The sequence below is a fragment of the Colias eurytheme genome, chromosome 7, assembly GCF_061535395.1.
Source record: "Colias eurytheme isolate Ceu_HAF_F1 chromosome 7, ilColEury1 Martin Lab GWU primary, whole genome shotgun sequence".
Taxonomy (NCBI): domain Eukaryota; kingdom Metazoa; phylum Arthropoda; class Insecta; order Lepidoptera; family Pieridae; genus Colias; species Colias eurytheme.
This window is the reverse complement of record NC_142986.1, coordinates 6,658,053-6,685,224: the sequence shown is the minus strand read 5'-3', so window position 1 is coordinate 6,685,224 and position 27,172 is coordinate 6,658,053. Positions and strand designations below refer to the sequence as shown.

General features: G+C 32.5%; 1 protein-coding gene across 3 annotated transcripts in view; it reads left to right on the top strand.

Annotated features, from left to right (window-relative positions):
• The window catches only part of ASPP (Ankyrin-repeat, SH3-domain, and Proline-rich-region containing Protein), a 231,322-nt gene that overhangs the window by 55,336 nt on the left and 148,814 nt on the right, over window positions 1-27,172 (top strand). The window contains exons 3-4 of one of the 3 annotated variants that reach the window (XM_090104153.1): window positions 2,074-2,227; window positions 7,724-7,813. In XM_090104153.1, coding sequence (XP_089960279.1) covers window positions 2,074-2,227; window positions 7,724-7,813 — 244 coding nt within the window. Of the gene's footprint in view, window positions 1-2,073; window positions 2,228-7,723; window positions 7,814-11,637; window positions 12,047-27,172 lie in introns of those variants that run through there. The other 2 variants (XM_090104156.1, XM_090104155.1) reach the window with 2 other exon arrangements.

Genomic DNA, 27,172 nt, shown 5'->3' with positions numbered 1-27,172 from the left:
TAATGAAAGCACTTGCTAATGAATACAAACTACTTCTATACACAAATTATGCTGAAGCAATATTTAATTTAATTGTATCTAATTCTGAGAGTTAATTAACGCCTACAAATAAGATACGTTTATTAAATTTTGCTTTCAGATTGTTAAAACAAGATAAAAAGTAAAACAACTAAAACCCAACTACGACAAAAAACGACGCTGAAAAAGTATAAAACAAAAGTTAAATTGATGAACTAATAAAGAAGCTATGAACAAAAAGATGTGAATTATATGCAATCAGCCCATGAATACAGGTAAAGTCACAAGGAAATGCTAGTAATATATATATATTCAAAATGTGCAAGTAAAAAGCTTTCAAATGATACCAAACACGGCATATTTATCTTAACTTTATTTTTTTACTCTGTATGTTTTGTCCGCTAGAGGGCGCCACATTAGATTTTGTGAAACCCCATATAGCCTATAACCAGCGGACAATTAAGACGCTTCTAATGATATGTCATTTGTCGAATTCTGATAAGTAGTTTAGAAGTTACGAGGGAACAGATGAACATACATACATACATACATACATACATACATACATATATACATACATACATACATACATACATACATAGCCTGTCAAAATCATAACCCTCCTTTTGCTTTGCCGTAGTCGGGTAATTAGTTTTGAATTATAAAGTTAGTCGACGTTTTGTTAATTTCAAGATTACAATAAGGGAAAAGTTTTATCAGTAGGTACTCCGTACATGTCTAAAATTGGATTTATATATTTTATTCACACAATAATTACCTGTGCCGCGTGGCGGAAATAAAATTTAATATAAAACATTTTCTATCGTCGCGTCGTTTTCAATAATTCCTAGCGGTTTTTTTTTATATTGAACATGAATTTTAAACATACAGGAAATATTAAAAGCCTAAATCAAGATTATTTATATTTAAGCAATTTTAAATACGTTTAAGTCTCATATAACGTAATTACATCGATAATTCACTTCCCGCCACATAAATCTCATAAATGTACCATCTTCGTTGCTACATAATGTTACTTTCTACTCTGTTTTAGTACAGCTATTTACTTCATTCGAGTTTTCAGAGACAAGCTCCAGGCGTTATGGCTGATAAAGCTATATAGCCGGGGTATGGGTGGAATATGTTTAGCTTTTATAAACATGTTTAGAATTTCGATTTATGTAGAGAAAATAGTATCGAATTTGTCATTGATCAATGTAAATTACAATTGTTAAGACTGAATAAAATTTAATAAGCATTAAGCTTGTGCTATTAGATGTTCAAGAAATTGAAAGATAGCAAGCGGTTGTTTAACTATTTTCGATTCTGATAATTTTTCTTTATTCTTTGACAAAGAAATAATAATGAAGTCGGTTAACAAGTACCTAGGTACTTAGATAGAATTTTTATTCATGATTTGTTGTCATTTCAATCATGTTTTGATTTATAAAATGAAATGTACTCATTATGAAGTAAGTACACTCGAATATAATAAACGAAAATTATTAACATAACAACGTGGTACTTGTGCGGTTGAAATTTAACAACTGAAATGATAATTTCGAACAGAATAACAATCGAAAGGATTAATGAAATAAATTGCGAATATATTTGTAATTAGAGTTCATCGTTATTGCTAACGTACATTTTAATGACTGTTGAAAATGTTTTATATGATATCGAATGTTTACTTTTGTTTATTGTAAAACATTGTATATTGTTATTTCCGTGCAAATATCTAAAGTTTTTAGTATAAAATTTCAAGTTCGCGTTATAGCTATACCGTCACGGCACGGAGTAAGGTGACGATTTTGGTATCTATATGAATCTTGCCAAAGGAGTTTCACGATTTCACGACGATTTAATGTAATCTGTATCTTTAATCTATTGGCAATTTAGGCTTGACCAATGAGAAAATCCACGAAGATCCTGTAGTAGTAGTCACAAAAATATCACTATCTTATACACATATCGATTAAATATATGTATACGTACCTATCTACTTACCTTTTTTTGAAATTGTTTCCACTAATCAAAATAATACTTATATTACAGATTATAGTGAGAGTATGGTGCGAAAGCGGCGTGGGCTGGTCTCCCACGGCTGTGCCGGTGACGCCGCAGACCACCAGCCGCGATGTGCTGGACTGCTGCAGGGAGCCGGGCGACGAGCCCTGCTTGCTCATCAGCGTGCACCCGCATCATGGAGGTGATTATAGAACTACATATCTATAGAGACGGGGAGACCCCGTGATCACGCGTTGTTATGTTACAATTATTCAATTTCGATCATCATTTTCATCATCATAATTAAAAATGATCAAAATAATATCGTCACCATCATCATACTAACCACAGATGTGACCTTGCGAATCGCTGTTAAGAAAGAAAGAAATATTATATTCAATGAAATAAACATTATTAAAGGCATTATATAATTATAGTATACTAGCTGCTCCCCGCGGTTTCACCCCCGTGGCTTCGCTCCTGTTGGTCGTAGCGTGATGATATATAGCCTATAACCTTCCTCGATAAATGAGCTTTCTAACACCGAAAGAATTTTTTAAATCGGACCAGTAGTTCCCGAGATTAGCGCGTTCAAACAAACAAACAAACAAACAAACAAACAAACAAACTCTTCAGCTTTATAATATTAGTATAGATGTAAGCTGCACAAAAGCTGATATTCACGTTGCCTGTAAAGATCATATCAGAAGTCCACGATACGTTAATAGGATTAATTAGTTTTCACATTGTTAATACTGTGGGGCAAAGGGCAAGCTTTAAACTTTTAGGTTTTTCAATAGCATAAGCTTTTTGCTCTACCCAGGAAATCAATAGTCAGACATCGTAATGGTACATTTTTAACACAAAAGACATTTTATTCCATAGGAGATAGGGATCTCGCTTTGAAAGTAACTACTGGATACTGATTAAATAAGTTAATAATGAGGATTACAGTAATACCACAGTATTACAATATTATTTCTGTGGTAATACTCACAGATTATGATTTATAATAGAAAGAAAACTAGAAAAATTCAAATAGGCATTATAATGGGATTGTATAAAAAGTTAAGCGAAAGAATGAAGGAGGTTGTATCTTATATGTACCACATCGTCAGAAACTTCACGAAAAAACTTAATTGCTGCATACTCACTAGTATTCATAACAAATTGAATGCGCAAGTAATTTTAAAACAGGTATTAAAGCGAGCTTTTAATTTCACTGCAATATCTGTAATTGGACCCAGTAAAACTGGATTAATGTAATATGAAGTATGGACGTAAGCTTCAACAAAAATATTTTGTATTTACGTATTGTTATGTTCTATTTTCTTATTGATCGACGGCCAATGAAATTATTTTCTGATATTGATCAGTGTTTTTATATCTAAGAGAATTATTACCTAAGTATACAGTTTGAATATTATGTTATATTAATTTTTCAGTATTGGATTTGTGATTTGAATTAACGTATTGCGAATCTACAGATACATAGAAAGCTAAAAATCCTCTGAATAACGTGACTCCCAATTAACAAGAGGATGTAAGATAGACGAAGGAAACATGCGCTTGACATAAAAAGCAAGACCGCTACATTTTAGTTTTTATGTCAAGAAGGAACATCTCATTGAGTGTCGCGAACCATCCGTTATGACTTCACATCCACTTTGATCCGCCTGTAATAGTACTTGATGGGTTCCTACCTGTGTATGAGCGTGTAAGTGTCCTCATATAAGTATCTAATCTATATATTATATGAAAAAGGTTCTTCATACGCACCGGCAAGTTTTTGTGGATATCGGATATAGCTCAACTTGAAAGTGTCGAGTTTTTATAAAAATCTTGATCGTAAATGCAGTCTTTTTATATCATTGCAACAAGCCTTCAATCTATATTAAAACTGCTTTAATTAAATCTTGACATCTTATATACGAAAGATTATATAGTAGGAGCGAAGACATGGATTTGTAGTATTCAGTAGTTTTTGTAGCTACAAAAACTACTGAACTGCAAAGTTTGCAAATAACTTACAGTCGCGAACAGGACGAAGTTTCTAGCAGAGGAAATGAGAAAAGGTTAGCTGAAACTCGTCGCCGTCGCGTACACATAGTAACATTATATTTCTTTAAACACATTACTCACATGTCGAGCCAATAAGAGTGTGCAAGCCATCGCGGGCGTCGGTAAAAACTTGTGCTGCCGTAATTGCCTCCCTATCGAGTCATCCGTGGGAAAGATATGTCCGAAATTTCATTTTCATTTGCCATCGGTCAAGGAAACGGCTCGGCCGTCGCTTCCAAGGAAATGTAAATAACTATACTTACGCAATGTTCCCCGTAATGATCCTTTGAGTTATTTTTTAACGGCTAAACGTAGAGCGATTGTAATAATAAACCAATTTCACGTTCTTGTTATATAGTTAAGTTCTGTGTATTTGTAATTGTAAAATTATATATATTTGTTAAGTTACTTAATTCTGGATGAAAGTATCTTATAATTTTCTCGGTATTATAATTTCTCGTTTAATACTTTGAAAAATATTTAACAAATAACCTCTCTAATACCTTATATTTTCCAGTGGTATGTTACGAATTTATAATTTTGTACAATTATGAATGTTTTCTGACACATATTTATTTTCCGAAACCTTCTAACATAATCTAGAAAAAGCTCTACATTTCCAAGAAAAACACGGTTTAAACGAGTTGAACAAGTGATTAAGTTGTTATTAGGTCAGACTAGAAACTGACCTTGCTATTTTTAGTCTTTAAAAAACATCTATTTTTAATCTAGCTATTACGTAGTATATAATTAACGACCAAACCTCGTCGGAGTGTTGTTAGCGTTTAACGTTGTAGTAATATTTTACCTCAGAAAACGTAATTCTAGTTTCATGCATACATTTTCTCTATGTAAAGTTATAAAGGGTCACTTCATTATGCAACTCTCGTAAAGACGTGAAACCACCGCTTTTGTTTCAACAACCAGCTCATTATTGTTTATATTACCCTATACTGGAATGGTAGAAGTATATTTTAGGCAATAAATTACTAAAATCACCTTTGAGCTAGAACGTTATTGTTACTAATGAATAAAGAAATATATGTGTACGAGTATCATTCCGATAAGTTCCGATGGGTCCATGAGAGGATATTTTAAAAATCTATGGTCACATACTATACCTACCCGGAATATCTATCTCTTATGGCTCTTATGCCGTTGACGTGCAGTATCTACCTAAGAGTAAGTATTGAAATGGGTCAAGGCAAAAAATTGGGGCAAAATTTGAGCGATAAACTAATCAAGCAAGGAAAATTATTAAACAGAGAAGGTTAAATATATTAAGTAGAGTATTTTCATTTTTATAATGATGCTAATAAGATACTAAAAAGATAGCAATAAACTGTACACGTAAAAAAAGAGAAAAGTTTGAAAGCCGTTCACCCCCAAGGAAATTAATCAAAGATTTGATCTCCTGAAGCGGAGTTTGTGAACGAGGCCCATACAATGTTCCCGTATACATTAACTTCCCATCAGAGTGGCATGCAATAGCAAATTGCAAGGTAACAACTATAATTTGGCCTAATGAACTCATATTTGCGAAGAATGGGTAGATAAGGACACACGCGACGATGATAACGAGGTAATAACGTTGTATTCAATAAATTTAAGCATTTACATACAACATAATGTTAAATTGTTCGTAAATATGAGCTTTAGATGTTAATCAAGCTCCTGAATTCATTATGAGGTAAAGAGCGAAGTTTATTAAATGTTGCCAGGATTTTGATTACGTTTGAGTTGTAAGTTTTGATTTTTTGGTATATAGACATTCAAAATTGTGATACAGATAAGTCTTACAACTTACAATAAACGAATATCTGCACACGATAGCCGAAGGATTCGATACAAATAAATCGATTTATTCTCTACGGAAATAATTATGAATGATTAAAGATAAAGCTTTACAATTGGTAATTAAGTTAAGAATGAATAAAAGTCACAAACATTCATACGTTTGATCTTTCCCAGCCTCAATAGTTGAGCCGGTTCGAGAGCGCTATATAGATTATAGATGTAAGTCATTTCATACTCACTCGTTAGACGGCTTTTACTTTCACATTTGAATTCACTTTGTTTTTATTCCCACCAGAAAAATAATTACGGTTATAAGACACTCCTGTTTCGCATAATGAATAACGAGAAAATCGTTTTATAATATCGTAAAGTTCCTTTGAAATAATTTACTCAATTGCGCCGGCGCAGGTTAATTATTGCTTTTATGTTTCAAGAAGGCGCTCTGATGTACATCGGCTAATGATATTATTACTTACTAGCTTTCCGCCCGCGGCTTCGCCCGCGTTTTCAGAGAAAAACCCGTTCCCGTAGGATTTCCGGGATAAAACCTATCCTAAGTATGTCCTTTCTCGGGTATCAAAATATATCTATACCAAATTTCATGCAAATTGGTTCAGTAGTTCAGGCGTGATTGAGTAACAGACAGACAGACAGAGTTACTTTCGCATTTATAATATTAGTATGGATTCTCAACATAAAAATCTTAAGATTACCTCTTCTATTTAAAATTAAAAATAACCCTTTATTTGTTATTCATTTTTATGGTTTATTGCTAAATTTTACATTAAATAGTATCTAGATATTAATAACAAAAAAATATTACATATTATAGTAAAGTTGCTTCATAATGATTAAATAACAAAATAAAAATTATATAAATTATAATTAGGTACTGTAGATAATAGAATGATACGTACATGTGTCAATAAATATATCTTCTAATAGCATCTATTGTATTTTCATATGAAGGTACTTAAAATAATACAAGCTTGATTAAACCCTCTATAAATAGTTATAGAAAAGCCTTTCAATGTTTTTTCGGCTATTGCCTAATTCGTGTTGCACAACGGCAAGTGAAGTATACTTCACGAATACTTGACTAAGAATAATAACTATTATTGTATTTGGGAAACCGATTAAGGGCACTCTTGACCCAAATAACGACGATTATGCAGAAAATATGACTTCACTTAGCATTAAATTGTTTTTTCTCTGTTATCACTGATCGTAGTATTCAAACAATGGCGAAAGCTTCTGTTTGTGAATAGGCTCGCCTCTTGTGATGTAATGAGCTCAATTCAAACGAAAGCCGACTTATTTTCTTTTACAATTTGGAAGCAGATAATTCTGACAACGGTAATGAAGGCGCAGGCGGCCTTGCCTTACCGGAATATTCCTCGTGTTTCCTTACTTAATTTGTTTTTGCTAACCTTTTATATTAACTGGCTGACGAATGATAACTTGAGAATTGTCTAATTTACGTAAGCGAAGGCTCCAATGATTGCGCTAGGCCCCATTGTGTATTTAGGACTATGAGAATGGCGGTTGTACTTTTACATTTTATGAGATAATAAAGATTTAGAGGTTTATGAGATAATAAATTATTAAATTATAACTGAGGTTATTCTTATAGCTAAGAAATAAAGAAGTATATCAGTATGATTACCTACATTCCATGATATAGAGAGACTTGTGGTTTTAGTAGATATTGAAACATTTCCAGTTCTCTTAGGAACACATTATAGGCACATATTAGATAATATAGTTACTACGGAATTTTAGGTTATATTTTTCAAAGTCGTATCTTTATTCTTCTAACATATTTTATGATTATTTACAGTACACGTTTTACGAGATGCCGAATCACCCCTGGAGGTGGCTTCAGCATGGGGACCTGATGTCCAGTTCGTGCTCAAGTACATTGATGAGGGTAAGTTTTATCTCTACTTAGGTATATTATAAACCTGAAGAGTTTGGTTTAACGCCCTTATTTTGGGAACTACTGTTAGGAACTTTTCATCTTATAATGTCGATATACGAGAATAAATAATAATAGAGATGGCTACCTATCAAACACAACCAAAATAACATAAGATGCAGACATAAAAGTAATCAGAATACCAAGAATATTAAAACATTGCTTTATTCATTTCTCAGTTCGAAGTAGTAGTAAAAAATCCACTTTTAACGATATGTTGTTATTATTTTAATTATACTTTAGCCATATAAAAATGGGAACGTTATTTTATATTCATATCTTTGTGCGAAAAAAGATCTGACTGTGAAAAATAAAATCTGTTATTATTACGACATAAAAGAATACAATGCCACACAACAAAGGGCCACATATGTATGTAAATTTTCACATAAGAATTGGGGCGTAATTGATTTTAACCGCACGTTGAAAATACTAATAGATAGATACAAACAAGATTGACGAAACATTCGTATGTTTATATAGTTTTTTGGGTTTATTTCAAAGCTCATTAAATGATATCCTACTACGAGTTTATAAAATTATAAGTTTTAACAAGATATATTTTAGTAAGTTCTATCATTAACGATTTCTTTAATCGCTCAATTTTATTGCTCAATCAATCTCAACACTTCAATTAGAGCACACGACATGAGAACGAAGGGCATGGTGCTAATCTGTCCCGTATTTATTTACGATCTTAATTGCCCCGTTTATTTGCTGTCCCTTCCGAGTTCCGCCGTAAATACGTTGGATAGAAAAGTCAACACAATGAGGTCATAATTTCATTATGGATTCAATAAAATTGTCAAGCTAATAGTATCTCCATTGTTGTACTGACTATCTTAACGAAAATTCAATTTTGTAAACCTTTTTAAATATTCTTTAGATTCCTAAACTTTTATTTGCGTATAAATTTCCTTCGTCTCTCTCATGTTATCTAATGCTTTCCTATTGATTCATGTTACATAATGTCATGGCATTGGTAATTTTTCTACCAATTCCAGAAAATTTAAAGATCTTCGTAAACTAAATATGATAAATATCTGGGTCCAATGATGTACTTACGTATGTTTAACGTTTTGAATTTTGATCTCGATAATATTATGTATTTTATAATTTGCAGTGACATATCCTAAAATTTTGTTTGTTTTGTTTCATAAGTGAAAAACAAATGAATAAATAATACATCCACGTAATATACTTAATGAGAGCAATTGTATTATTTGTGACAACAATTAGCTTTCTACACAAACACGAATGTAATAGAAATAGATGGAATTATGATTTTATTCGTAGTTCTGATATTAATTTTAAAATGAAAGTTTTATATAGTTTTTAATTGTGTAATATATAAATAATATAACTTATATTTAATCTTCTTAACTTTCCCTCTTTTTATAGGTTTTTTGTTATTATAACTCGCGGTTTCACCCACGAATGAAGCTGCTTACAAAATCAAGTATTTTTATAGTTCATTTGTTTTTCTCTTCAGTAGAACCAACTTGTTATTATTCTGTGGTAGAACCAACATACCTACATACATCCATCCTCATAAGCTTTTTCATTTATAAATTAGGTATAATATAAGTAGAATGGTAGGATTTATGTGCATCTTTTATTCTTATTACGATACAACATTTGCAATAAATAGTTTTGTGTAAGTACGATATTTCATAACAAACTCCAATATGTACCTACGTATTTCAGCGTCCATCTGTTTTGTGTATCATCTGAATTTTATTACCAAGTATCGATCGCGTCTTCGTAAGTGCAGATATTGAATTCCCGCGGGATAAAACATTCTAAAAAAATAGTTATTTCATAGGTACACCATTTCTATAAAATGGCCATAAGTCACAAATGTGACAACTGACAAACATGCATTCGCATCGATCGCTATTTTTTATCACACTTCTATCGTCGTTATCGTCGGCAAGTCGCCATAGTAAAAATAGTTTCAAAAATATTAGAAGAAAATAAATTCTTAAATGATCCTAAAACAGACCTTAATATTTTTGTATGCTTCTTTTTAGTGTTTTACAAATTTTTTAATAAATGATGACTAAACTAATTAGTCGTAAGCATATTCTAAATGATATAAACGACTACTTTTTACCATTAACATTTTTATCAGCCTGTTTTACATTTGAAATATGTTAAATAATTCAATTGATAACGTCTCACGGTCTCACCTTGCGTTCTAACTTCATTAAAATTCTATTTAATTATGCCAAAGATATTTATGCTAAAAGTAAAACTGTGTTTACGAAAAAGTTTACACTTTAAAACTGTGTTGATGATTTTAACGAGATGAATGAATCGTGATTTTTAAGTAGGTATACGAGACATTTCTTAATCATTATCATAAGCATGTGTGTAGCTTCTTTAAAAATAATAGGTATCTTACCCGATATAGGTAACCCACCGTTGAAGTATGGAAATTGTATAAAAATAATAACAAAGCAGGATATTATAGCACTTTCTAACAAACCAAAGTAGATAGGTAACGTTTTTGGGAAGGTTCATAATGCATTTTGCAACCATAGCCGCCATTTGCATCAAATATTTTTCATGTAAAATTTGTATTTTATGTTTTGTATGCAATAAAGATTAAAAATAAAATAAATAACCTAGTGTTTGATTTTACACGAGTATTATACATTTAGAAATTAAAGATTTTTAACTGGGTCTGGGTCCAGTCTCCCCGTGACCACGCTCGCTGTAAAGTGTTCGAAACGTCGGGAAAATAATATAATGAATAAATCGCGTTTAAAATCCGTTAAAAATCTTTAATTTCTAAAAATAAATAACCATAGGTAAAATTCCTATGGACTTATTTTTTTGTTTATTTAACAAAAACAAAAATGACTCCACCTACCTATGTTGGTAACGATGCTTAATTGCAGGTATGTAAGTCTAGTTAAATTTTTGAGTCATTATAAAAATCTAAGGATCTATTTTCACGAGTTTCACTAATACGATGGATATACTAGAGCTTACTAAATATTCGTCGTAGTTTTTCCTGATTTCTCGATCTATCGAATTGATTGGAATTAATGAGCAAAAGCACTCTTGTTAAATTGGGAACCTTTCGGTACTGGGCAACTAATAATCCTGTAACCTTTTATCATAATAGGCAAGTAATATAAAGTGTTCATTTATTCCAGGAAATTTCTAAAATATATTTTAGACATGACATTAGACCGACTTTGGATTGAGAAAAGGTGCGCATTTAAAATCATCTTTAGTACTAAAAAAATTATAGGTACCTCTTATTTTATATTTGATTGTTGTTTTTTCTATATAATCGTCATCAAAAAATATCTAATATCCCACCCTGTGATCCCACCTGAAAAAGTTTATAAATAAATAAGGTAACAAAATTTCTGTGATCTTCATTTTATCTAGAAGCCACAATCAAAATATTTATTGTAAATAATAATTAATTTATAAATGTAATATTCCCTACTGTTAATGGAATCTATAAAATTAATTTATAGCTAAGTATCAAATTTTTGATCACTACCTATTTTATAAGCACGAAAAAAGTTTACCCATACCTATGAAAAAAACTAGTAAGAATAGACGCACACATGTAAATAATTCACCTGTCGGTATACTTGTATGAGGCTTTTCTGCGCTAACGCAGGTTGTAGCTTCTCCCACTCTGGTCCAGTCGCATAGCTCCATCCCGCTCGAATTGCGATAAACAGAAAGAGACGGACGTCGCGATGTGTCTACGTCATGCAAGGCGCGTCGGTAAAGCCGTTCAACTCAAAATGACTGTTGTACCGACCGTACAACTGGATCAACGGTTATAGCGGATCCAACTTAGTTTAAACGTACCTCTGTTGCTTGGCGTTTGTTTTACTTGATTCAGAGGTATTTTTACGGTAATATTGTAAACAAAACGTCTAATTCTGTATAAGATTCCGCGATATATCGTAAGTAACACAGTGCAACGTATGTAAGTGGTAGATTTGAGGCCGTAAAAGTTTGTGTTGAAGGCTTTCATCTCGGCGAATGCTGCCTTAAATCACGCCATGGACCGTTCAAAGTAAGTTCGTTAAAACCTGTGATTCAATTTGTGTTTAAAATTCAAAGTTCGTTACGTTTTGTTAGTGTTTTAGTGTTTGTGATAGTGACATACATAGAGGATTGATTTTCATTGAACATCCAAACAGGGTAAGTATTATTTAGTCCACCATCAACTTTCTAAGCGGTTTCTAGCCAGTGTTGAAGCTTTGCAAAACATATTTTATAACGCGTACCTATAACGATTTTAACACTTCGTATATTTATTGAGAGAAAAATGACATGTGATTCGATGTCGCAGGTAGATTTGATATGTTAGGCACATGGCTTTCTTCCATATGAGTAAGGGAAGTAGTTTTTCTACAATTTATGGCCTACTCAATAATCAATAAGTATATAATAACAAGCATGAATGCACGTTTACTATAAGCATTACGTACTTACTACCTACAGAGTTCAACGACCGTCAACAACGTTGATTACGAAATTCGCGACTCGTATATTTCGTAAAATGTGTTTTATTGTAAGAAATCATACTTCAGTATAAATACCTGCTTATTGTATTGAAAAAATAATTAATTAATTTCTGATTCCAGAAAAATAAAAATCGTTGAAAGCAAGGTTAGACATACCTATTATATTTAAGGTACCAATGTAGGTGCATAATATGTATAACTTTTACTAAGTTGATAACATACTACTGTACTACATATTACTACCTAGCTATCGTCATTCGTCACACTATCGTTATGAATAAATTAAATATACCTACATACCTATAAACTATTTCAGCAACTGCCTACCTATCTACTTCATTCAAGTTTTATGTTTAACCTTGATTATGTACCTATAAACGCTTTTGAATTCTCGTTTGCTGTTCAAGTATTTTTAAATCGGCTTTCGCGAGCATTACAAAATAATGAAGGCAATAACAACAAATTATTATATAAAACTCCTACTATAACAACCCTGCAAACCTGCACAATATAGGTAGCACAGTTTGTAAGGCCTTAAGTAGATCGAAAAAAGGTTAGGTACCCGCCCACGCATTTGAACCCTCGTCCTTTGTAGTCAGAAAGTGCAATATTAGCAAATATTTTGTTATCGTAGAATTTGTAAATAAGGCTACTTAACATAACAAAAATAATTTACTTGACGTTTTGTAATCTAGACTGTTATGATAATATATCATAATACGGTTTCTATTTAGGTTATCAGTAATCAATATGTGTGTGAAATGCTTTTTATGTCATTAACCTTATTTATCTACCTATCTTATATCTGTTTCGTAAACATTTTCCGTGTTTATTTTATGTTCCTCTTTTAACTTAATGTTGACATCAAAAGTGAACAAGTAATTTATTTTTGATCATTTAAGTATATTTTGAATATTTAGAATACAAGAAACCCTCAGAACCCACCGTCAAGGTGGGTTCAAACAACAATACTTTGTGAACATATAATTACATCTAAAAGGTCGAAAGATGTTCTACACAACAAAATAAAAGATACTTACAAATCTAGCTTTGTACCAGCTTAAAGTTTACACTTTACCTCCATTGTCAAAAAGTTGCGTTATCGGTTACGTAGGTAATTTAATGAAATTCCAACCATTATTTGTGTACATTGACAACCAAAATGATGTTAGATTGCCATTACGGAATGAGATAAGATAATCTATTGATGTCTTTGACGACAGGTAATCTTGGAAATAAAATATCGTTCCGTAATTTGTGGGAAATTTTTATTTCTGCCTCAGAACTTCAAGTTAATTACACTGGGAATATTGATCAATCATTCTGCAAAATAAATTTGTCAAATAATTTTGTGCAAACGATAAGATTATTCAATAATGATATTAAAAGTTTCAGACGTTCCGTTGTTTATTTGGTGATAATTTAACTTTTAAGAATTTTGAGGACAACAAATTTAAAGCGGTATGCGGGCTACAAGCGAGAGTGGACAGTTTATAAGTTCTCCTAACACACGTTTTTAATAGAATTCACATAGTACGAACAATATTTGAATCACCGTGAAAAGCACTAGAACATGTTACAAGCTATTTCATTAGGTCCCCGGACCGAGCTGCTTCGCGCAGCAATTGCTTCGCGAGGCTGCTCGCTCTGTGGAGACTGCCTATTTAAATTGATAAATTCCTAAATACCCATCAAATACAGAATACAATTTCATTATCAGTATCACGTTAGACGTTTAATTATTATCGATGTGATTTTGACCTGATTGTGATTGGGTGGAATGAGATAGGGGATGCTGGGACTCAACGTAATAGCAACATAATGGGTAGTGGAAGTTATACCTACTATACAAAATCGAGAAATTACTTCGCCTACCATCTGAGACCGCGAGAGGTTTGTGTATTGGATGTTTTTTTTCGTATTTTATTACTATACCATACCGGGCAGTGTTGTATGAGCTAAATTAAGCCCTGTCTATAGCAGGAACAAATTATCTACATTACAGTAGGTACTAAATACTAATAGTTAATTTATTATAACTACAGTTCAGTCTCAAAGACAGAAAGCTAGCTGCTATCTAGCTCAATCGTTCTTGCTTTGGTAATATGCGTTGTGAATGTATTCAATATTCACAAATAAACTTACGTATATATTCAAAAACATAGACCTTCAAAAAAATTTAATATTCAACTGCAGACAGACGGATACTATATTAGTAAACCACAGAGGTATTCAGAATATCACTTTGAAGTTTGAACATACCTACATATATTTGAAAACAAATGTAAAGAACTGAGACATTCGTGTACAAGTAAATTTATGGAATTACTTTGAGTAAAATATTCTGTCAGTTACAATAGTGTTTGCGTTAAGATGAACATATATATTTTTTTCTAGTAATAAATACGATATTTTTTTAAGAAGAATGCTTTTAATAATAAGAATTATGTTTTAAAAATGTAAAGACGACATTTTTAGCTACCACTTTTTATTTTCTTTTACCATGATATCCAATTATATCTTATCCAGTTTGAAAAACGTCTTTACTATATCAGTAAGATATGAAGCATGTTACATAGTAAGTAAGAACTCATTATTTTTTCATGTCGTAGTGATAGTAAGTTGTTACTAGGTCAATGAACGTGTTGAACTAAATAACTTCCGTTGTAAAATTTAAGTATTCATTATACCTACTTCCTTGTATCTTACCTCATCTATTATATTATTACTTCACGATTCTGCATTGTTACGTACATTATTCCGTAAAAGTACATGGCAGTCCCATTGCCGTCCGTATATTTAATTGAAGAACGGATTGTATAATAGACCGTAATTAGATAACGAGATAGTTTGTGCATCCAATGAGGGCAAAATATTTCTATTAACTCGATAGAAGTTCAAATGTCGGTGTCGACGGCAACCGCGATGTGGTACAGACCGGTTCTGTGGCTTTAACAATTTATAATATTATCTATTTCTTTTCTCTAATTTTATTAGAAATACGTAGTTTTTATCTAGAAACAAACATGTTATATACATTTCTACATTCTTGTTATATGTCGTCTATGGACATATGACAAGAAAACATAATGATATACCGTTATCTGGTCAATGTACCATGTCGAGAAGCTATACTTGCTTACAAGTATTATTATTATGTACCTATGTATAAACTTATAAAGGAACATGTATTGCACCAAAAATCTTGATAACTACCGCATCATAACAAATACGTAATCTTTTATCTGAAGTCCAGCTGTTAAACCAAGAGAAATCTAACAACATTTTGCACAAAAAATCGAACAAGAATAAAACCATAGGGATTTATTTGATATCCGAACAATGCCTTAAAATATTCGCTCGTGGAATTGAATTTCATGTAAGTCAATTAAACCGAGAAATAGTGTAAAGGCATGTAAACTTCTATTTGCTGAACGTAGACTAGTATAATTATTTTGTTCTCATAGTTCACTGCGCCTCGCTGGCTTCAGTAGAAATAGAAATGAAAATATATTACGTTCGCTGTGAGCTAAACTTACTTTCATTTGAATTATTTTGCAAATTATTATATTAATTAAGTAAGATGAGGTAATATTTCTTGGAGAAATTTCACTTTTATCCAGCACTTTCTTAATATCAAGCGTAAGAATTTAAATTAAATGTTTCTTTTAAATGAATTAATCATTGGTAATCGATTTATGAGTTCTTTAAATAACAAAACGTAATCATTTCACTATGCGATTACTAAAAAATCCTTGAATGTCATACTCCTCGATCAACTTGGCTAGTTATTAACTTGTTTAACTGCCTTTAAATTATTAAAACGTGTTCTGTTGTAAGTTTATATTGGATAAATAAAAATTGATGTCCAAAATCTTCACAAACTTTATTTCTTATACCTACCTAGTTACCTTATTGTTCAAAACCACGTCTCGAATGATGAACGTGCTATTGAGGGTCAAAATCTATGCAAAACTGGGCTTACGGTTGTCATTAATTTATACAGTAGCAAAAAGAATCTACTTGATTTATGGGTACATCGACGGCAGTCGTCTTTTCATCATCTCTTCACATAATCAGATTATTCATTTTTCACACGATCGTTTAGTACCTACATCGATATATTTGTTTCAATGAAATTACCTATACCTATATTACCTTTCAAAGAAAAATACCTATACCTATATCGACGTACACATCAAAATAAATAGAACGGTACTTTCATATTTTCACCACGCTGTAAGTGGAAGGTCTTTGAGGATAGCTTCTTAATTCAACTTAACCCGGTAACCGCTGATTTGTAAAATGTTCACGCGACGCGACGTTGGGGGCCACAGAGGAATCTCGTGAAAGTTAGCCAAGACACAAGATCAAGTGGATGGTCGGAACCAGTTTTGTGAATCGGCAAGTGTTTTTAATAATGAATACACGAGCTAGGAATCTACTGGACGGATATGTTTGGATTTCTAAAGCTTTTACTTTTTTAATTAAGTGCTGGGAATGAGTGGAAAACAATTAATGTTGTTGATTATCGTCGGTTGACGATATATGCAGCTTGCTATTAACAATAGGTTTGTCGTTGTGAATGGAAAATTAATATGCAATTTAAGTAACTAAAAATTGTAAATTGTTAAAATCGATATTATTATTATTTTATTATACGAATGACTGACTTCATTTGCAACACCTTTTCTTCATTCTAATTGGATCAATAATAGTTAATTATTATAATACAAAAAGTCGAGTTATAATGTTTTTTAACCGTGAAAAATTACGTTCGTTCCTCGCATTCATATTCAAATGCAAGAAAAACTCCCATGCGTAAGTCTTACGCGCTATTGTGGATTGTTACATTCGAATGGCGAGATTTAATTGTTGCCTCGTAATCAGTACTTTGATCTTACATTTGTCTTGCTAACAATAGAAACGTTCCTCGACTTTAGCTCTAGAAAAGGGATAGAAATTAAAGCCTTAACGTTAAATGCTTTGAAAGCTTTATCGTCTGATCTTCTATAGGTACTTCGTAATTATTCTTCTATTTGGATTTAAGTAACTGTAGATTATTTATACATAGATTCAGAATGATTTGCACACAACAGAAATGCCAGCGCATAGACTTGACACTATGGCGAAGGAGTAACGACACACGTCGCTCATAAACATGTGCCAACTGCAGATTGCATTGAGGATCACAGTTGTGGAGTACAGAAAAGATATATGCGATGATCTGGACAAACATTTTATCAAAGTTTATTGCAAACTAGCTTTCTGCCCGCGAATTCGCGTGCGTTCTCTAAAAATTTACAAATTATATATCTTCCTCGAGAATCATATTTGTGCAAACAAATAGATGTAGTTTTTGAGACAGACAGACGCGGTGAAAAAACTTAATATGTTATTGAATTTGACTAATATCGGATTCGTTAAGCTTGAAGCAATTCAAAGCATGCACCCATGACGATTTAGCTGTATTAATTTTATACGAATCTAAATTGATGGCAGTTGTATACAGCAGTGTATTTGAATATTCAGATCTGATATCCAAAGCAGTTGTTGAAGCACCAAATTTGACCAACATTAGTGCAATTAACTATGTAAACAATAGTATACAAAATGGATCTGTATCTGCGATCTAATACGTTTAACTTGTTGTCTTGGTCGTTGATAGTATCGCTGCATGTAATAAATTGCATTAGGCGTTGATAGAGAATTTAGTTTAATGGTTATTAATTTGCAATAATTATAAGATTACAGCGTTGAGTCATTGCACATTGGCTTAAGCTTTATTTTGAAATATCGATAGTTATTACAAATATTACTTTGATTTGAAGTTAAAAATCCAAGTTTATAACCATATGGATTTTTATCGTAAAGTATAAAATACGAAAATGATATAAAGAGATACACAAAATAAACTTAAATCTTGGTTTATATGAAACGAGTAAGTCAGCTTTGAAAGTGTGAAAAATACAGCGGCAAACGTGTCATCAACATTCCTACAACGGAGGATGTTACAACTTTTCTAAATCGCCTAACCAAACACGAGATTATCATCAATTAATCCTTATTTGGTATTTGAACGGAAACTGTTAGCAGGCACTCGCTTTGGGGTCATATTACGTAAAATACTTATCGACGTGTATGTTCAGCCGCCGTCCACGACAAACTAGTTCTTAAGTAGACCGAGTGGTCCCATAAAACGAATAAGGTCATGAGGCCTCAGCAGTAAATCTTTATAAAACTATTCTCGGGATTCCTGTGGTCCAGATGGACAGTGGGTGACTTTGATACGCAATTTCACGGTCGTACGTTTCGCTTTTCTTGTAAATGGTTAAGTAAAATTTTTTGAGATTAATTATAATTTACATAAAACAGTAAAATGTTTTATCTACGTTTATAATTGCGGACATGTTACATTTGATATCTGTACCTAATTATATTATATTATGTATATTAGTATTGATATTCATCACGTTATTTGGTTACTAAAGACGTGTGTTAAAATTCGAAATCCATATAAATTTCCCAATGCCATTTCTTGTTCACATCCTATTCGAGGAAACAAACGAGAACTTAATATTCACAGATCGACTTCAGGAACATCAAGATGTTCCTCTTTAACTAGAACTCATCAAACAACTAACCTTCAAGACAACGAAAGGTGTAACGTCTCTTATGGTACGTGCCAAACACCTGCCCGTTTTTGTTCTTTAAGGCTGGGTGTTCACTTGATCCTCATTCCAGCCAGGTTTTCGAACTACGCTGAAAGGCAATATGTTTTGCATGGCTCTAATATATCTTAATAGATTCCCACTGGAACCTTAGTGGATAATTGTCTTTATAACCTACTGTGCTCGCTGCTCTTGACCTTTAATTATTTTTTAATCAACGTATACGACATTGTCTTTAAAGATAATGCTCTCATGCTTTAAACATTACGGGAGCCTTTTTTAGTTACCCGTCATTGAAATTCCTCGAAGATTCATTAATGCCGGTATTCAGGCCAAAACAACGAGCGATTCATTAATACATTATGTATGCAAAGCTCTTACGTAGTACTATGTCGTTTATACATCTATGTATATTTTTATTTCATCGTTCAAGAGACCAAAGGACGCCTACTTGAGAATTTGTTATTTTAATACATCCTCTGACTGTTTTCTTTTAAAGAACGATAACGATGTTCATATTTCATAACTTACATTAATTGTCATTTAAAACATTAAATGTTTCTGGATATATATTATGTACATGCATCATATATTTTGTTTAAGTTATAGTATAAATTCTAAATGCAGACGGGAAATAGGGAGCTCTCGACAGCATTTCGCATTCGCACTGCATCAATTTAATAAGCATTTAATAATATCTCGTGTACGCCTGTCATGAATTGACAATTCGATCGCATGTCGGTAAATTCGTGAGTCATGCCCTACCGTGAGGTTACCCTAAAGTCTAAACGAACTATTTTGTATACCTCGCACACGATCGGCCAAGGTGAGGGTAACACGATGCTCGAGATTGTGCAGCATACACAGGCAGCTCTACATGACTACACCATAACAATGTTATACGTCAATCATCGATGTATTTTCAACGCTTTCGAGTTGAATATTATTTCCAGTCGCAAATTATGGGTCGGCATGTTGCTGAATATGTTTTTGAGGCGTAGATACACAATCGGCGCCGACGCGACGTTGCCGTGCGGTCGTGTCACGCGAAACTATAATCAGAACCAGTATGGTACGATGTGTACCACGGATTAGGAATTTACTAAGCGGCTGGCGGGAGGGTTATAGATTTTATAGTCGCGTAGTAATTGTTTGTGAGTTTGATAATGTGCTCTTGATGTGCTTGATCTTTAATTGCACTATTGCAAAGGTAAGAAGATATGGAAGCAAAGACCTCATACTAAATACGATGGTAAATATTATATACTACTGCAAGCGCAAATCCTTCCTAATGGTTCATTTTCTATTGCATTTGAAGAAGTTGTTTAATGGCGCTTCGGAAACAAAAGAAGACCCACCGCGGATTATGTAAGCGAAATTCCAACAAAGGCGATTTTATGCAATTACCTACGCTTTACTTGCGAGTTGTGGAGTTATTACTAAACTGAGCCCTCGGTCACGGAGTAATGTTCATTTCGTTGGCGAGAGTCACGAGCCTCTCTGGCTTATGCTATTTGGCCCTGAGCGCTTTTCGATTTCAGACAACTTTTTGTTGCGTCTTGATATAAATATTTTGTACCTAGCTATCTTATAAAATTTGTTTATTAAAAAGAAACTATAGTCTATACTCTATAGTAAGATCAGTATAGTAAACTATAATTTTATAAATTATTTTCCTTAACTTAGATTTTAGTTAAACAAATTGTTAAAACGTATGATTGGAAACAAAAAGTTGTTGAACTGTTCAGTTATTTCTTGTACTTGAGTTTGTTTGCTAGACTTTGAGTTGATATAAAAATGGAATAAAGAATTTATAACTAACCAACGTGCCATTAAATATTCATGTATTTTCCCAATGTTTCGATAACGTTCTTTTGTTTATTTCATGATTTGTTAGTTTTGCCTCTAAGCTCTATCAATAAAGTAAATAAAGGTAGGAATAATAGATGCCTTTCTATCGTTCTATCCTACAGGAATGCTGTTTTTCTCAGCTTGCCCATTCCATTTATTCATACGAACAAGACTTGAAAGAACATTCTCGAATGATACTGGGAACCTTTATAATGTAGAAAAAAACCATAATAACACGAACGAAGCCGGATGCCTCCGCGTTGACTTAAAAGTAGCAATACTCGCTTGGTTAGTTTGTTAAAGATTTATATGGCTTGTGTTGTGCTTGTATAATAAATGGTAGAAAGATGCGGCTCTCACTTCATCGCTAATTTTATTGTCCTGTCATAAGTAAATACTATATTAGCGTTTCGTGGTAACGGTACTAGTTATGCGGTTAGTGTGGTTCCTGTATGAAAAGTTATTTCAATATATAATTTTAATTAGTTATATCTATTTACACATTGTTAAGAGTTTTAACAAGAGAAAAAACTTAATTCGGAACTAATGCCATTATGAACCTATTTAATTATTAATTGAGTTGAATTTTGACAAGCTGCAATGCCTTAAATTGTAGTTAGGAAGTAACTTTTTAGTAATATTAAGACGTAGTGATCTTATTCTTTTAGTAGAAAGTTTTTATAATCTGTCGTAATTTTATAAAAAAAAAAAAATAAACGAAATGCGCATCAAAACGAGCTTCACGTTCCAGCGTAGTTTCTATTTTGTAGTTATTATAAAAGCGCTTGTTATTGGAAATTTCATAGATCGAGACGTTCCTCTAATTCCTTACCGCAAATTGAACATTCCATATTTAAAAAAACAAACAGAATTTAGGTTTACCGGTTTCATATAGCACGATCTATAATTGTTCCCGGTGGCGGCCGGAACTATGCTTTGTGCTCTGGAGGGTTCCGTGGTATTAAATATCCGTTAGCGCCTCACCCGTCTCCACAATTATTGGATTCTTTGTGTGACGCAGTTTTAGTGCTTATTTTCCGCTCTATTGATAGGGAAGTTGAAATTTGTGAAGTTTATACGAGTGCGACATTGCGCTTATGTTGAATTAGTTGTTACATCACTTAAAGAAATCGACATCGACAGAATACATAAATAAAGTGTCGACTTACATTATTTGTTACGATTAATGAAGCTTTCAACTTCTTGACAACTTTACAAAGTTAACGTTGTTTTTATTAACAAAGTTTTTTCTGTATTTGATTGATGCCATGCTGACGTGATGTTACCATAATATACCAACAAAATACATCTTATTAAATCAACGCTCATTATAATAAAATATCGGTGATTACCACAGAGCATTAAAACCTCAATCAACCCAAAGTTTCTAAATCCAGGTGCAATATGCAAATGGCTTCCGAGCGTGCTTCCGGAGTCGTTGCGCCGCTATCGCCGCCCATTTCCTAATGAGCCTGTGATTGCGCGGGAATATTGGCATTCATCATTCCTGGATTCTTTAATATTGCTAATAATTTCGGTGTTAGAATTCCCTATTCTTAATTTTATGTTTATTTAAATTATAATTTACGGGAACTGTGTATATCCTATCATCCTCATCCTACTTGAACGTTAATATTTTTGGGATTATTATTTATTTCCTTTAAATTTATCAATAATTTATCAATTAAAGGAGGCGTAGTTGTTACGTTAAAGTACCTTGTTATTTACCTTTTATTTTTTGTACCAATTGTAAGTACATCTAGTCCTATACCTATCGTATTTTGCTTTAGCTGTTCATATAATATTGTAACGTATAGTCTGTAACAATAATTTTATAGTGCTTTTCATGTGACCACAATGACGACATATGAAGGGGCATAAACTTTAAATGCCGTCAACCGCAGTTTGCTCAAAGAACTATTTAACCGCTCCAGTGAGGCTCTGATGTCGTAACGTATCCGTATCGTAACACTAACTTCATTTTGAGCCAATTCGTGCCCAGTCTTTCGATCTTCAAAGCAACAGGCTTTGGTAAGTTTTAGCTTGAGATTTTAAGGCACAAAATATTTTCTAAGGAAGCTCTATTGATGACGTTGTAAATAACCTATTTCTTGGGAGAAGGAAGAATAAATATTCGGCAGGCTAATTATTATAGGTTGATACATAGACCATGAGCTGAGAAGCTATGTTATCTTAAAATTTGAATAAATAGTTATGGAACTGAAGGTATTTAGTTCGTAACATGTTTGTAGTTGAAAACTTTAAATAGAAGAGGGCATTATGTCATATCTCGTGAAATAACACGTGGGATATACCCTCGTAAGATTATGACAGCGATAAATAGAAATTCTTGGACAAGTATGCCAACCTTTGTTGGATGTATTATTAGATTTATTAGAGATGCGGAGGACGCATCCACTTCATATAGTTGAGTGTTAACTCAACTAATATTCGAGTAATTAGGGCGGTAACTTCCTGATTATTGAGAGCCTCTCAATTATGTGTTTATGTAATCAATTATTCGTGATTATCGATTTGAAATTTTTGTGTGCATAGTTAATTATAGCAAACAAATGTTTGGAAACTTCTGAAGCTAACGTCAAATTATATAGTTTTGGACCAAAAATAGAAAGATAACGTATTGCAATTTTTTTTTCATTTCCGTAAGTAGGCTAGTAGGTTTTTTGAAGTATTTTATTTATTAATCTTAATTCTATTATAAAGGCGAAAGTTTGTATGGAGGGATGTTTGTTACTCTTTCACGTAAAAACTACTGAACCGATTACAATGAAATTTAGCACACATATAGAGGGTAACTTGGATTAACATATAGGATAGGTTTTATCCCGAAAATCCCACGGGAACGGGAACTATGCGGGTTTTCCTTTGAAAATGCGGGCGAAGCCGCGGGCGGTAATCTAGTAAGTACATATATACATTTATCAAGCATTAGCAATGCATAATTTGTAAACCTATCCAGGTACATAAAATTCTCCAAATTATATCCTGCCTGTACTTCCATGATTTCTGCAACAATTAATTGCTATACAGTCGTTCAGTTAATATACCTTAATCTCATATCAAATGCAATTGCCGTAGACTTCGCTTGTCACTTTCTGCTGTCACGACTTCACAGCTGGAAGTGTTGAGCTTTTTGCCAACTGGGATATAAGTTTCGTGACTAGAGTATCTAAATTATCTGTATGAATGTTGAGTATTTTATATTAAGGTAGTTTTGAAAAGTAGTCGTATGTGATTTTTATTAGGTGTCTTTATCCATATTTTATATGTAATTGTTATGAAGTTAAAATGTTTCGTGTCAATTTTTGTTTGTTGTTTGTTTCTACGTTTAGAAAGGTTCGATCGAAATTTAATACTTACTTGTAAATTAAAAATAATAATATTTTACGAAACGAGACATGATATTAAAAAATAAAAATAGTATTGTTCGGTCTGTTTCTTAAAGGAAGCACAAAAATAGCTGAGGCAATGCAATTTAGAAAGTAGTTGTTTTTATGACAAAAGCATACACTATGAAGGGACTTTACGACATAATTTCCCTATCCGATAAAATAAAATACCATATAAGTTTACATTTACTCTGTTATAGTAAAATGCTTTCAAAACGGAAGTACCTATATAATGAAATGAAATGAAATGAAATGAAATGAAAATAAGTTTATTATGGACACAAAAAAAAGATACAATTTAGTTAAAAAAAAGGAACTTAAAAGATATACGTATGCCATAATTAGGCCAACCACTCAGTGTGTTATCACTGATTTTCATAATGGCGTTGAAACTTGAAAATCGTCCACTATGCTATTAAATGGAGCATGCCTGATGGATCTCTATAATTATTGTTATTTATATAAAACAAGTTTACAGCTAAGTATCTTGTTATGAAATAATTCATGCTTATACTAACACTCTTCTTATCAGAAACTCTTTTAATGCGATGCAGATAAGTTAAATTTTAATTAAGGTTAAGCTTGGCTTTCATATATCGTAATCAAAATACCAAGTTAACTACAATCATGTATAAGTTATATAAATGTAGTACGTGTGCTGCAATTAATTTGGAGGTTAACTGTTTGCTGTACTGTTCCACTATAATTAGTACGTAAACTTTATATTTAGTTCACGTTTCTAGCTAATTTTCTAAATAATTATGTATGAGAAATTGGTGCTGCCGGCTAATATGTATATTCTATACTGTATACCATTTTGTGTGTTCCGCATAGTTTACCTACATATAAAATTATATTAGCTAGTTCAATAAAGAAACGAATCTTCAATGGCGGCCAAAGCTGACTTTGACAGATGGTAGGAACAGCAAAAAAGAAAATAAAAATAACGTAAATTGATAATTATTTTATTTATTATTTTGTTAATTATTTTAATTTGTTTGTTGACAAACTGTTTTGTTATGATATTTGTGTATTTATATGAACTATCAAATGACATATATAGAACGCAACAAAATCCCCATTAATACTCGTAGTCTCGTAATTAGCCCATAAACTGAACAACTTTCCCCAAAGAATATATTATTAAAGAAAATATTATTCACTATAGCAAATACATAATTGTCATTCTAAATTTATGATCGGGTTTCGCATAGGGGTCGACAGGTAGTCAAATTTGAAAATTATAATTTTGAGCAATACATTTCTTTAAATATTTCTTTATTTCTTTGTTTGAGATTCATCATCATCATCAGCCCATATAAGTACCCACTGCTGGGACTATACAAGTGGGAATGGAAGGAAGAAAAGTTCATATTATTTCTTGTCCATATTTTTTTTTTGCAATTTCAAGGCAATTCTCAAAACTTTAAACTCCAATATCTCAGAAACTAAGTGACTCCTCACCCCCCCCCCCCTTTGGAGGAGGGATTCCCACCACTCCCCCCTCCCCTCCCCCTCCCCTCCCCCCCACAAAAACCTTAAATTCGAGGGTTGTATTTGTACACTTCTTCCAAAAATTATAACAGGGAAAATTAAGTACATTTTACTTTACCCTATTTTTTTTTGCATACCGTACGGCCGTGTGTGAGCGAGAGGGAATGATAAGCGCCGCCATTGAAGATTCGTTTCTTTAAAGAACTGACTTAATACAGAAAAATGTTTATTTTTTATTGTAAGAGAAGCTCTAAGCATAGTATAAAGATACTATGCTCTAAGCGTAGGTATACATTATAGATGTTAAGTTTGTTTTTACGTTTCATGGTTTAATTCCTAAGAAATGAAAAATGAGTAGGCTTTTTTATGTTTACTTTATAAATTATAGTTTTCACGAGAACTCTTAAAACAACAATAGGACAGTTCATGCCTATCTGCTAAGCAATGTTATGTGCTTGAATAGGCACTTAGTTTGATAGTCGTCTGTCTGGTGACATGAATGTTAATAAGCAGTGCATCCTGGGAGTGCAGTTAAATTGAAGTCACCTGTGTTATTATCAACTAGTTATATATCTGTATCTACAAGTAATACAGCGCAGTCACCAGGGAATAAGAGGCGTAGGTTTCATTCTGGCTACTTACCATTTGTCAGGCACCAGTCGTAAATATGGGTTTATTAGTGGGTAGTTCTTCTTTTGTTAGCATTGTGCGATATAAATCGGATTTCTTTTCTATTCAACAATTTAAATATAACTCTTTCTTTGATAGATACAAGGGCCTCTATTGTGACAGATATTCTCAAAACCTATTATTCCTTCAATAGACTACGTGAAGCGACAATAGCCTTTTCCAATTGCACCACGTTTTCTTTATATATCTTTCAGACTGTTATGTTTCTCTATATACGAGAAAGCTCGTTAAAATATACATTGGAACGTTAAGAGAATTAAGCACGTAACACGTTTCACGCACAATTATTATACTTTCTACGTTATAAAACTGTCTAAACGACAAACATTGGAATAATAAAATTGTCGCGTCCTCAAACGCGTGATGTAAAAATTACATGTTATAGTTGCGTTACTGTTCTTGGCATTGCATGTTCCCATTGTCTACGTAACATTAGAATGTGTTACAAATACGTCTTTGTTTCGTGTTCGCGTAGGATGTAGACTTTAAAATTGACTTGCGAGATGGTGTTAACGAAATATTGGGGATCTTTTTGGAGCAGCTTACGTAAAGCTGGAATTCACCGAGTTGTAGATTGGTAAAATTCAGTGCGAAAGTTTTATAAAGGGCGAAATGAATGCAGATAATTCATTGACTTCGTGTTCCACTCCTGCAAAAGATAACGTGAATGTAAAATTTATGACA